Source organism: Castor canadensis, chromosome 12, assembly GCF_047511655.1.
Source record: "Castor canadensis chromosome 12, mCasCan1.hap1v2, whole genome shotgun sequence".
Classification (NCBI taxonomy): Eukaryota; Metazoa; Chordata; class Mammalia; order Rodentia; family Castoridae; genus Castor; species Castor canadensis.
The window spans coordinates 59,200,930-59,214,611 of NC_133397.1; the positions used below are offsets into that span (position 1 = coordinate 59,200,930).

Consider the following 13,682-nt stretch of genomic DNA (forward strand, 5'->3'; position numbering starts at 1 on the left):
TAAGAAGGGGCGGAGGCCTGTGGTTGATTGGTGGATGCTGGGTCCTACGTGGTGCGCCTGCTCGGTGCCGCAGCGCACGTGTTGTCGCTCCAAGTGCTTGTCGAGTCAAGTGATGGCCGAGATGCAGACTCAGAGCGCCGGGGCCGAGGACGGCTTCAGCCAGATCACCCGCAAGGGTGGCCGGCGGGCGAAGAAACGACAGGCTGAGCAGCTGACCGCAGCGGGGGAAGACGGAGACGCGGGTGGCATGGACGCGGAGGAAGCCCGGCCGTTGAAGAGGCCCGTCTTCCCTCCGCTGTCTGGAGACGTATTTCTGGTACTGGCGGGGACTCGAAGCAGGGGCGGGTCAAGCTGGTGGCCTGTGGATGATGTCTTCAGCCGTGAGGTTTTAACTAGCTCAATTAAGGGAAGCTTTTTGCGGGTCATCTGTCATTTTACAACTCCACCCGCATCCCAACATCTCGTGAGTTGTGGTTTTTTTTGTTTATTTGTTTGTTTTTTTAATTGCAGAGTGGGAAAGAAGAAACACGGAAAATTCCAGTCCCAGCTAATAGATACACACCACTAAAAGAAAACTGGATGAAGATATTTACTCCTATTGTAGAACATCTGGGACTTCAGATACGGTTCAACTTGAAATCAAGGAATGTAGAAATCAGAGTAAGAGTGTTATCCATTTTTGAATCTTCTGTTTTCTCTCCTATAGAGATGGAAAGACACAAATAGATTTTCCTTAATAGACCTTGTTCTAGTAAATGGTCTTTTTCGGTTTTTTAATACATCATGATGAGTTTGAATTCAGGAATGCCTTCAAAATCATCATTCAATATAAATATTAATTGAATCCCTAAACTGGTTCTGAGATTATATCAAAATACTTGCTAGGGCTGGGCGTATCTTCGAAAGGCTAAGTACACAGATATATGAAAATGTTAAAATGTTAGATATAAGTACTCACTGCAGTGCAAGTGCTATAGAAGTAGTATTGTTTTGGGGGGGGGATGTGTTACTTTGAGAAAAAAAAACTTATCACACACACACACAAACGTTTTGGTTTTCATTCTATGATGTCAGTCCAAGAGTCAGACTGGTACAGACTAGTTGGTAAAGCTTAAAATAATGTAGGATGTAACTAGAATCCCTCTTTGCTCCCATTGCTACTCTCAGGCTTTTTTGGTTTCATGACACAACATGTTTCCTTTGCATCATTATTTTAAGTCTCTCCTTTTTCCACTCCATCTTCTGTGCCAATGCCAGATTATCCTAGATCACAATGCTTCTATTATGACATCCTGGCATCTTAAGCATTTTTAAAGGATAAAAAGTTAATTGATTTAGCCTCCCTTTCAAGTAGGATTCCCAGTCACAAGTTCTTCTGTCACCAGTTCTTTATGTTTTTTGGTGGCTTTGCTTTCAGGAGAGGCTTTCCTCTGTACTCCTTTCTCTTCCTTCATCAATTCCAATCATCTTTCAAAAGTCTAGCTGAAGTTCTTTCTCCTTTATAAACCCCTTTTTTAGTTACTTCTTCAGCACCTAAACCTTTATTTTGTTTAGCTGTTTTATTTATTACAGCTAATATCAATTAATTTATTATCAATTTGGAGTCTTAGTATTTGTTCATGTGGCCGTACTAAACACAGTGGTACTTTGACATGCCAACATCATTTAGTCTTAGGGCAGCCCTGTGAAGCAGATGAGAGATCCCCGCTAATGGATGTGAGAAAATAGAGGGTCAAAAATACTGAGTGTTTTGGCCAAAGTCATCAGGCTAATAAGTGAATTTTGATGATGGTAGAGACCAGTCAGGACCTTCCACTCTGACCTCCTTGTTTTATAGATGAGAAAACTTAAAGCCTAGAGTATCTCCAGGTCTTGCTCAATGTCACATATAAGATTGAAATTGGGATCTAGTTTTAAATGTGAAAGCCCAGAATATTTTCCCACAACACTATTCTGGATGTGTTTAAATTTGTCAAATACCCGGTCTCCTCAACTCTACTGTGAATCTGGGTGGAAGAGTGGAAGTAATAGTTTTGAAATCAGACCTGTGTTTGAATCTTACCTATTTCACTATTTAGTACTTTAGTTTACTCCCATATAAAAGTGTATCACATAACATTGAAAGTCATCATGCAGATCAAAGCTAGTATGTGTAAAGCATGTTATTTACAAGGATAGGGATTTTATAGTAGTTATTTTTACAGCTGCTAAGTAAATTACTTGAGGACAGAAACCCCACTTAAACTATTGTTGATTTCCCCCCTCAGCAGCAAGCATACAAGTAGTTAGGACCAGAGTCATTGATTTAGGAAATAACATAAAAATTATATCTGTATATATGAAATCACTGATGTCAGAAGTCTAGGTCGGGACTCCCAGGGAAGACTGCCTTGAGGGAGGAGAAAAAGGACTAGCCTGGACAGTGAAGGAGTAGACAGCCATTGGGTTGTGCTAGAGGAATGTTGCTGTTAACCCAGGATCAGTCATTTCACAGTCTTTGGGTGGAGTTGCCCAGTTCAGGGGGTAGGAAGGTTTTGTTTTGCAAATTAAAGACAGTGCTTATCTTACCAAAAACTGGACCATAATTGACCATATAGAGGAAGGATGGTGGTGAAGGAAATTATAATAATGGGAAGTCATTTCTGGTATTTTGTTAGAATGTTTTCTTTTTCATTCCCTCCATAATTTATAATTTAATTACCGTTTTTTTCAGACTTGTAAAGACACCAAGGATGTTAGTGCTCTGACAAAAGCAGCTGATTTTGTGAAGGCCTTTATTCTTGGATTTCAGGTAGAGGTGAGTGATTTTGTGATACCTAAAATAAGACTTGAAAAAGAAAATATTCAGTGTGGATGTTTCAATGGATTAGTCCCTTTTCAAAGCATTAAATCTTATAGCACTAGTTTGTGAAATTTAGTTGCACAGTGCTTTCTGTGTCACTCATTCTGCAGTGTCTAAGTTCAAGGTCCTTTACAGTGTTTACTTCCATGTTCTAGGATGCACTTGCCCTCATCAGGCTTGATGACCTCTTCCTGGAGTCTTTTGAAGTTACAGATGGTAAGCATCTGGTGCTCTGCCCAACTGTTCTTTTGTGTTGCTGATTTTGAATTGTGTTGTGACTTTGTTTCTAAGAGTATTTTGATGTATTATTAGCACTTTTTAAAAAATGTGTATATTTTATGTTATAAATCTGGTTAATGATTAATATTTATAAGGAAGAGGATGTCACTCTGGATCAGCTTACTGCCTGAGATCTTGCTTTTTCTCTTCTAGTTAAGCCCCTGAAGGGAGACCATCTATCCAGAGCAATAGGAAGAATCGCTGGCAAGGGAGGAAAAACCAAGTTTACCATAGAGAATGTGACACGGACACGAATAGTTTTGGCAGATGTGTAAGTATCTGAACTTGAGAAAAGTATTGTAAATTATATTTGATCTTTGGTTAGGTTCAAAAAAGTCAAGACAGTTTTATTTTGTGCTTGGTGTTGCTGCTAAGTCTTTGTAGGTATATGGTTCTGAATTAGTAGTGCCTCTTTGAAAGGAGATTAGATTAAGAAAATTTCACTAATGATAACTTTTTTCTCATTTAGCAATAAGAAGTGTTTGAATCACTCTTAAAAGAACATTATATCACTTCTCAGCTTTTTGGCTAGGACCAAGTATAGTATCTGTTCTTACCAGTTTAATATCTGGTTAATCCTCTATCCAAGGACAATATGTTAAATGGATTTTTAGAGCAAGGAGATGGAATGGGAGCTTGCTCCATCCCCTCCACATATTGTAGTATCAACCAAAATGCTGTACCCCATTCCACAATCAAAAAAAAAAAAAAAAAAATAGGGCTCATGTGATACAGCACCTGCCAGTATTCTAAAGTGTGACACCCTCAGTTCAAACCCCAGTACTGCCAAAAAAAAAAATTTTGAATTGAAAATTAAAAGAAATGATACTACAGTAAAGATTTAAATGGCAACATAAGGGAATCTATTAAATCAGTTAAGGGAGACCAAGCAGTGGGTATTTCAAATGCCATTGTAAAGCATGCCTTTGAAATATATATCCATATAAGTACATGTATCTGTATTTTTAGAAATATATGTACACTATGTATTTCTAGACTTTGATAAAAGTAATGTGAGTATTGCACATTGGGTAAAAAGTTCTCAAGCAGTTATATGTGAACACAGATAAGATGACACGGGCTTAAGGTACACCCAAGGGTACAGGAAGTAAAGCTGGGGACCCCCCCCACAAGGTCAAAGCTGCTCTGTTGTCGATTAGGCTCAGAGCTCTATGTAATGCCACAAAGTTGAAAATGAAGCAGTTGACGACTGAGGGGCAGAACAATCTGCTTATAACTCAATCCAGACATAATTTTCTTTACTACTTCACTTTTGCTCTAAACTTACCACTATTTAGACTCTAAATTTTGGACATTATTTATACTTTAAGGATAATTATGATACTACCTGAGGCCAGGTATATTGTCAATACAGCCTGTCGTCTAATATATGGTGCCAGAGTTTTAATGCTGGAAGTTTCAAAAACATGGAAATGTATACCACATTTACTTACCAAATATAGCCCTAAAAGGTTTTGTTAATTTAGAAATTCTGTGACCTAACTGATTTGCTAGTGAAATTATGGCTAATATGTCATTAAATTTATAATTTTTAAATTTAACTACTTCTAATTAAGCTCACTTTTTAATTTTTTTGGAACTCAGGGCCTCATGCTTGCTACCCTGATGCTCTTTTGCTTGGGCTATGCCCCCAGCTCTTTTTTTTGCCTTTACTAAGTTTTCAGGTAGACCCTTAAATTTTTACCTAGGGCTGTCCTGGACCTTGATCCTCCTATCTCCTGCCTCCTCCAGTAAGCTGGGATCACAGGTGTACCACCATACCCAGCTTGCTGACTGAGATGGGGGTCTCACTAAATTTTTGTCTAGGCTGACTTCAGACTCTTCTGTCATCCCGATCTCTGCCTTCTGAGTAGCTGGGATTGCAGGTGTAAGCTTTGTGTCTGGTCTTAATCCAGTTTTTTAAGTTTCTTATAGTGTAATTTACATATAATAAAACTTGCCTGTGTTAAGTGTCCAGTTCAATGAATTGGCTAATATGATATGGTCCTGACCTTCACCTACACTCCCTTAGTCCATCATCCTGAAAGTTCTATGTGCATCTTTTTTTATCGGGGATTGAACTCAGGGCCTCACAAGCCCTGTTTCACTTGAGCCACACCTGCAGTCCTTTTGTTTATAGTTTGTTTTTCTGATAGGGTCTTTCAGTAACTTTATATGGACTGGTCTTGACTCAAATCCCCCTAGCACTCCCTTCCTAGTAGCTGCAATTACAGGTATGCACTACCATACCCCGTCCATGTGCATCTTTTCAATCTGTCCCCTTCCCCACTTTGTTCCCAGGCAACCACTGCTCTACTTATATCACTGTGGTTTGCTTTTTCTAGAAATTCTCATAAATAGAAATACAAGTATGTAGGCTGTGGAGTGTGGCTTCTCATACCTCACCTGTTGTTTTGAATCTCCATTATATCTTTTGTATTTATTTTTCTTACAAACTAAACCACAAACAACTTGATAAAATTAAAGAAGTACTGTCTTACTGGTTTTGCTATAAATAGGCTAAGTGGAAATCTACGTTTAACAGTTTATATTGACTGTGAAATAACTGTAAGATGTACTATTGTGTACTTCTAAAAAGTATTTTGATGAATTGCTAATAATTTAGCACAATACAGTACAATGTGAACAAGATATGAAAGTAAAAAAATAATTTGTTCCAGATACATTCAGAATACCAGATGGGAGTTAATGTTGCCTATGTGCCTTGAGGCCTGAACAGTAGGCCCTTATGTCCACAGGCATGCGGTTCCAAGGAGACCACCACTGAGGAACAACCACGAATGCTCAGGATGCATAGAGTTCAGTACTCTAGAATTACTCAAATTTACCTACAGTGGATATGCAGTAGGTCTGAGCATCCATGACTTGAAGCCGCATGGAGTAGGTTACATTACTGTTACAAAAATTGCTGTTGTACATATTAATACTGCTCACCAAAAACTGCATCTTATTTTTTTTTTTCCCTTGGGAAGATTACCATAAATTTTACTTTGCTTTTAGGCATATTTTCACAAAATTAAGGGCAGGGAAACACCCACCAGATCATAAAACATTTTAAACACAAGTGATAATGCAAGATTGATTGAGAGCTTCTCTGAATCAGCCGAGCTGTGTAGTGCTTGAACAGGAATTTTAAATTTTTGCTTTTGAATTTTTTTCTGGCTTTTTCTTTTTTTTTTGTGGTACTGGGGCTTGAACTCAGGACTTCACACTTGCTGAACAGGTGCTCTACCACTTGGGCCACTCTGCCAGCCCCTGAATAATAATCTTTTGATTATTATTTTTTTTTAACCACACTTGATCAAAATCACATTAATAAATCCACACATAAGATGGGTTTACCTTATTGTATTCTTTTCCAGCTATTGCTGTACTACATTGGCTCATTTAGTACTAAAAGTACTCACAGGTAGAGTGCTTGCTTAGCAAGTGTGAGGCCCTGAGTTCAACCTCAGTATCTGCCAAAAAAGAAAGGCAAAAGTATCTGCTACCTACCTTCATTTCACCCACACCCAGAGGAAACAGTTTTAATTCTCACTAATTTTAAAAAGTTATTTATCTTGAGCCTAGCATGATTGCACACACCTGTATTCTCAGCTACTTGAGAGACTGAGGCTAGAGGATCAGAAGTTTAAGGCTAGCCTGGGCAACATAGCAAGATCCTCTCTCAAAATATAATAGGACTGGTGGAGTGGCTCAAGCAGTAAGAGCACCTGCCTAGCAAGCGTGAAGCCCTGAGTTCAAACCCCTGTGCCACCAAAAAACATAAGTAAATAAAAATAATTATTTAGCTGTATTTCTGAGGCATCTTGTTTTTCTGTAGCTTTTTGATTAATTTTTTCAGATTCAATATTGACTTTCCATCCTGAAAGATGAAGATTTAGCTTTCTCTTCCCTCTTCTATCCATGTTGTACACACTCACTTTCCGCAGAATTACCTAAAAACAGAAACCAGTACTCCATAGATTCATAGCCCATCCAGGTGAAATTCTGTGACAACTTTTCTTTGCAACTTTGTTTTCCCCTTAGGAAGAAATCTTTACTTGCCATGCGCTTTCTCAGTTTTCATTGTGCTACTTCAATGTAGAGCTCTGCAGCCTCTGTATCTCTCCGTGGTATATTTCAATGCATCAGATGTTTATGAGTCTCTGTTGGAAAAGTCCCTTTCTCCCCCCACCCCCGACCAAATGCTGGCTTCTCCTTTTGCCTTTGCCCTTTCCTCTGAGAATCCCTAGGTCTTGGTGTCTTTTCCCTGGCGCTCTGCTTCTCAGTGCTCCCACTGCCAAGTTAGGTGTCAGTTTACCTGGATTTGCAAAGTCACTTCCTGCTCATTCATCTGCTTTCTGTCTTCCTGGAGTTCATTATCACCACCATCCTCTTTTCTGGGTTCTAATGATAAGTTCAGGATGTGACAAAAGACATGAGAATAGGGTGGAAAACTTGGTCCATACTGGTATAAAAGGTGTCAAGGACCCAAGAGGCTAGTGTATTGGAATTAATCATTGCACAGATAATTATCAGGAATTATGATGGGAGTAGTCAAAGACAGTAAACTAGTAGGTACAGTCTTCAGGAAGAAACTATGGGGGAAGCTGAGACCACAACAAAATGGAGTAAGTGTGAAGAGAACAGATTCAAAGCTGAGTGTTTCTAGTCTGGTGAGTGGTCTAGAGGTGGTAAGAGGAGCCAAGAAACACCTGCTCCCTTCTAGTCAGTGGTACTTGTTCACAGAAAAAAACCCAAAAACTGGTCATCATGAGAGGTGGGTTTTAGCTAAAGCAAGGTGAATGGGAATTTGAAGGTACAGAGGATTCACTTATTGATACAGTGAATACATTTTGGAAGGTGGACTCCAAAAGACAAAATTCTGCCGGGTCTGGTGGCATCTGTCTATAATCCCTGCTACAAGGGAGAAAGAGGAAAGGAGATGTGATTTCAAGGCAAAGTTGGGAGATGTTGTCTCAAAAACAAAATACACTTGGGAGGCTGAGATTGGGAGGGTCACAGTTCGAGGCCAGCCCAGGCAAAAAAAAATTCAGGAGATCCCATTGCAACCAATAGCTGGACACAGTGCCATGTACCTGCTGTCCCAGGTAGAGTGAGAAGATTAAAATAGGAGGATTGAGACCCTGTCTCCAAAATAACCAGAGCAAAAAGGCCTGGAGGGATTGAGTGCCTGCCCAGCAAGCTTGTGAAGCCCTGAGTTCAAATACCAGTACTGCCCCAAAAAACCAAAGGGTTGGTAGATGGGGGGAGGAGACACATATGTCTCAAATTGCAGAGCACTTGCCTAGCTTGCAAGGCCTGGATTCAATCCTCAGTACCCTCTCCACATCCCTCAAAAAATTCTATAAATATAGATCTTATTTGAGTCATTCCCCTAGGAATGCCTATTAGAAGGATCTGATGATCATCAGCATACTGAAGAAATTTAGGTAATCTTTAGAAAGTTTTATGGTAAAAACTGAACATGGTATAATTTATGTACAATACTCCTGTTTCTGGGTATTCAGTGACTAGCTATGTAGTGTTGGATAGGTCGCTTGCTTTCTGTGTCTGTCATGTTCCCCCATAAAAACCCCCTACCTCCATGCTGGGGATTGAACTCAGGGCCTAGACAAGTTCTCTTACCTCTGAGCTACAGCCTCAGATGCAGGTTTCTTTTATTTTGTAAACTTCTTTCCTCATTTGTACAATGGGAATCACATCTACCTAGTAAAGGTCATGTGAGGGTTAAATGAGAATGTGGATGCAGGGCCTTAGCACATGAAAGCTCTCACTGCTTTGTAGCCACTGTTATCCAGGAATCTTTTAAAAAACTTTTTCTTTTCTCATACCTTTTAATTGGGATACAATTCATATGCCATAAAATTCAAGTGATTTTAGGCTATTTATGATGTGCATCTACCCCCCCCCCCCGGCTTCATTTAGGAATCTGGGTCTATCATAATTTTCTGGAGTTTTTGGATTTCAGAATTTAGGTAAGGAAATGCTTTTTGTAGCTAACTTGACTCACTTTATCTTTTTCAGGAAAGTTCACATCCTTGGCTCTTTCCAAAACATTAAGATGGCAAGAACTGCTATTTGCAACCTCATTCTGGGTAATAGTTTATTTCTTTGGTGTTTCCTCTAGAAAGAAATTTAGGAACTCAAGCCACATTTGCAAGGCAGCTTAGGATAATGTTAAAAATATTCAAAAGTCCTTGGGAATTGGCAAATGTGAGCTTAGAGAAAAACAGGAATATTTTGCTTAGATTCCATTTGTCTGCTTAAGAAAAGAAAGGTTTACTGAGTAATATTGCTTAAATCTGAGGAAGTACAGAAAGCCATTCCAGAATAGCAGGGAATATCTCAGTTTAGGTTTGATAACATGGGAGCTGAACAGCCTGTCAGTTTAATTGATCCGTGTAATCTGAGTTGCAGGATCACAGCAGGTGTTCAGAAAACTTGGGATTTTCCTCTCATGCCCAGGCCTGACTGACTGAGTTCTTTCTGAAGTATTTTGACAACTCAGTGTCTTTGACTATTAGAAACTTGAAATGTGTTTTGAAAACTATTTGGGTATGATTTTCCTTAAGGTTCTTTTGGTGATTCAAGATAGATCTAACAACAACAAAGTCCCTGTTCTTATTAGGGTTGTAGACCCTCTTCTGTTTAATTTCTACATATTCTAGTTTATTTGTATATTTAGACTACTTTTTTTTTTTTAAACAGGAAATCCTCCATCGAAGGTTTATGGCACTATTCGAGCTGTGGCTAACAGATCAGCAGATCGGTTCTGATTTTAAATCAGAGATTTTGTATCTTATCTTTGGACTTTAAAGAAAAAGACCTTATACCCTGCAGGTGTTCACAGGAAACCTTGTGAAGAATTTTTCAGTCACTTTAAGCCTGGGTGCCTTCCTTCATTCTCAGCAGTAAAAACAGAAAGGAAGGGTTTAATACTATTCATACTCAACAGTTTACAGGACAGTTTAAATAGCAAGGTCTGTTATACTTACACATTAAGTATAATTTATCATATTTTTCACTTTAAATCACATGTAGCAGCTTTGCAGTTTAGAATCCTCATTTAGAGGAAACTTGCTTAAGTAGTTTTTGCATGAATTTTTAAGCTTTTTATTTATAAATTTATAAACAGTTCTTCTCTATAGTTGTAATTAAAAGAATTATCTCAGAAAACCTATGTGTCCTTGTGTGAATATTATAGAACTAGGTAATAAACAGTAGTTTTGGCTACATTATATTAACCAATAAGTGCTAATGTTTGTACCTGTTTTTCAGTTTGTAAAATGAAAGACTTGCATCATGAAGTTGTTGTGGGGAGAGTTTTATTTTTCAAATAAGTATTTCATGAAAGTAGTCAGGCATTACCAACATTTGATGTACTTCTTCAAGCAGTAAAGGTAATAAAGTGGTAGAAGAATGTGTCGCTCCCCCCAAGAAAATGACTATGTTCTCCAAATGCAATAGGTTAACTAGTGTCTGCCTTTTTAATATGACCTGAGTATTTTTTGTAGTTTTAGAATGATAGGAACCCACTTTATTAAATGTAATTTTGATACTGCATTCTTCTGTACATTTCAAAAACTTTAATGGTGGAAGTATGGGAAAATTCATGTAAGAGCCAAAAGAAAAACCATTCTTACTAAGCTTCTGTTTCCTCTGTGTCCCTTACATGTGCTGCTGTCCAAGCTACATTGTATATTGTGTGGGATTGGAAATGCTTAGAAAGGAAGCCAACTGGAAAATGATGAAAATAGCCCACCAAAGATAGTTTTTTAGCTTTTGGCAACACAACAGCATGGGGAAAGTGTGTGATGGTATCAGATTCCTTTACTCCTGTTGAAAAGAGGAATATGTTGGGACTTCCTTATTCTGGAGTCTGTGTAGCATTAAGGCAATTCTGGCCCACAGTCCCCCTTGGTCCAGGAAGATATATTCAAGGTCATGACTACTGCTTAGTATGTGCTTTTCTGTGAAATAAGATCCATAGCTTATATTGGGTTTTCAAAGCAGTTAGGCTGGAATGAACCATTACTAGGTAATGTTGACTTCTAAGGAACTAAAGCAGAAAGTTAAGAACATATTTTTGATTGGGAAAATTTGGGTTCTCTGTTAAAGTGAAATAATGTTTTGGTATTGTTTGAATTTATTTCCTTTTGAAGCTTCTTATGTAGTTAAGACTATCAGTAATACAAAAGATGTATTTCCTTAGCAGTTGCAAAAATTTCGGTTACTAACTTTGACTCAAGGATTTGTTTTGGGCGTGTCTGTATTCAAATGATTTTATCTCCCCTTCCCTAAGGAGTAGTGCAATTTGGGGTTTGAGAGGGAGATGAAATGTTAGAGGGAACTAATTTTTAGAATAGGAATGGATGAAGAAGGAACAGAGGTAATAAATTTGACTATCACACTGGTAGTTAACAATCTGAACCAAATTATTTTTTTAAACTGCTCTAAGGCCAAGACACTAAATCTTATCCGTGCTTATCCATATATCTTTGGCACTTGTCATGCTGTTGTGTCTGTCACTCTAAGCCCTCATGGTCTTTGGAAACTATCACAGCTCCTGACCTACTACAATTTACTTATACACATTCCCTTAGGGATGGGCCTGAGAGAGAATTGTATTTTCTTAGGTATTCAGTGGCTTGGGGATTCCTAGTCATCCCAGATTTGGGTTCTAATTCCCATGCTGCCAAGAATTGGGATGGTAGAAAGAAAGTTCATGTTGAACATGTGGGAAGAGACCTAATTGTCCGGATCCTAGAGACACGGTAACCATGTTAAGATTGGAACAGCATCCTTAATGTGAGGCTACTGGCACTAACAACATACAAACCATTCTAGAACTTGCAAAATGCTTACATATTGTGCAAATATCAATTCCTTATTTGGTCAGAGAAACCATTAAGGCTTCAGGAGGCTTGAGAGAGTAAGGACTCCCCCATTTCTTCTAGTTAGCTGATAAAAGCCCAAGAGATGTGAAATGTTGAAATAGCATTGGACTTGAAATGTTCAGCTAATGCAATGAGAGAATTATGAGTGTGTGAGAGTTGTCTGAAGACTAAAGACTGTTTCAAGACGTGAACTTTAACACCATTTTCTTTGTAGTCCTGGAACTATCCACAAAGATTAAAATTCATTTTTATATTACATTTCTTTTTGTGTTTTTTTTTAAAAAAGTTAGAAACATAAAGCTTTCCACTTTGACCATTTTAATTATGCAGTCTAGTGACATTAAGTTCATCCATTTTATTGTGTAGCCATCACTACCATCCAGCTCCAGGACTTTCTGTTCTGCAACTGAAACTGTAATTTTTAGCACCAGTTCTCTAATTCTTTTCCCCCTAGCCCTTGGCAACCACCATTACAGTCTCTAAGTTTTATTACTCCAGTAATATAAAAGAGGAACCACACAATATTTCACTTAGCATAGTATCTTCAGGGTTCAAACGTATGTAAAAATGTCCTTCCTGTTATGGCTAAATAATATTCCATTATATGTATATACATTTTATTTTTCCATTCATCTGCTGATTAATACCTGGGCTGCTTCTACCCTTTAGCTACTTCAAATGCTGTTGCCACGGATGTTGTATGGGTAACTGAGTTCCTGATTTTACTTCCTCACCCCTCCCCCCCAAATCTTCCTCCTTCCTCTTTTACTTTTGGGTGTATATACAGAAGTGGGATTGTGACAGCTTATGGTGATAGACACTTAAACACTGTGTTCTACAGTTGCTGTATCATTTTGCATTCTTGCCAAAATGCAGGTTTCCAATTTCTTCCACATCCCCAACACTTATTTCAGTGTTTTAGTTTTTAGTAATACATCCTAATGAGTAAAGAAGCATCTTGTTGTGACTTTGATTTGCATTTTCTTAATGACTAGTTCTATTGAGCATCTATCTTTTCATGTGTTTATTTGCCATTTGTATATGTTTTAGTCTATTCAAATGCCCATAATTAATCAGGTTTTTTGTTGTTGCTGTTGAGTTGTAGTTATTTATATTCTGAGTATCAATCCCTATATCAGTATATAATTTGCATATATTTTCTCCCATTCTTGTGAGTTGCATTTCACTCTGAATAACCATCATGTCTGCTCTTAAAGACTGTTAAAACTAGCTAAAGATGTAGGACTTTTGTGTTTGTTTTCATAGGTTTAACAAACCTATACTCCTAGGGTACTCTAAGATGCCACAGAATCCAGTGCATTCCACTGCATGGTGTTTTGTAACTGTACATACCCAATGATACCTTACATCCTGTAACTCATCTTGGCTAGGGATATCATTTACCTGGCATGAGTATCTCAGTTCCCTGTTACAGTGCTAGACATGTAGTAAGGACTCTACAGTTGTTGAATTAAAGTCTCAAATACTAATTTTCATCTAGTAACTCATATTAACACAGTATTAACAAAATACTGAAAAGCAATATAAAATCACAACTTGAAGTTTGGTGTGGTGGCACACGTCTGAAATCCCAGGTACTCTAGAGACTGAGCAGGGGATCACAAGTTCAGGCCCAG

General features: G+C 38.2%; 1 protein-coding gene and 1 pseudogene across 1 annotated transcript; both read left to right on the forward strand.

The window, feature by feature from the left end:
* Window positions 1-38: 38 nt before the first annotated feature.
* Window positions 39-12,301, forward strand: Pno1 (partner of NOB1 homolog). The gene is made up of 7 exons (XM_020175179.2): window positions 39-316; window positions 511-660; window positions 2,714-2,797; window positions 2,998-3,058; window positions 3,275-3,392; window positions 9,173-9,243; window positions 9,857-12,301. Exons 1-7 carry the CDS (start codon window positions 113-115, stop codon window positions 9,922-9,924), a joined length of 756 nt encoding a protein of 251 aa, XP_020030768.1. The 5' UTR covers window positions 39-112; the 3' UTR covers window positions 9,925-12,301.
* On the forward strand, window positions 3,630-3,809 carry LOC141415130 (U2 spliceosomal RNA; annotated as a pseudogene).
* Window positions 12,302-13,682: the final 1,381 nt, after the last annotated feature.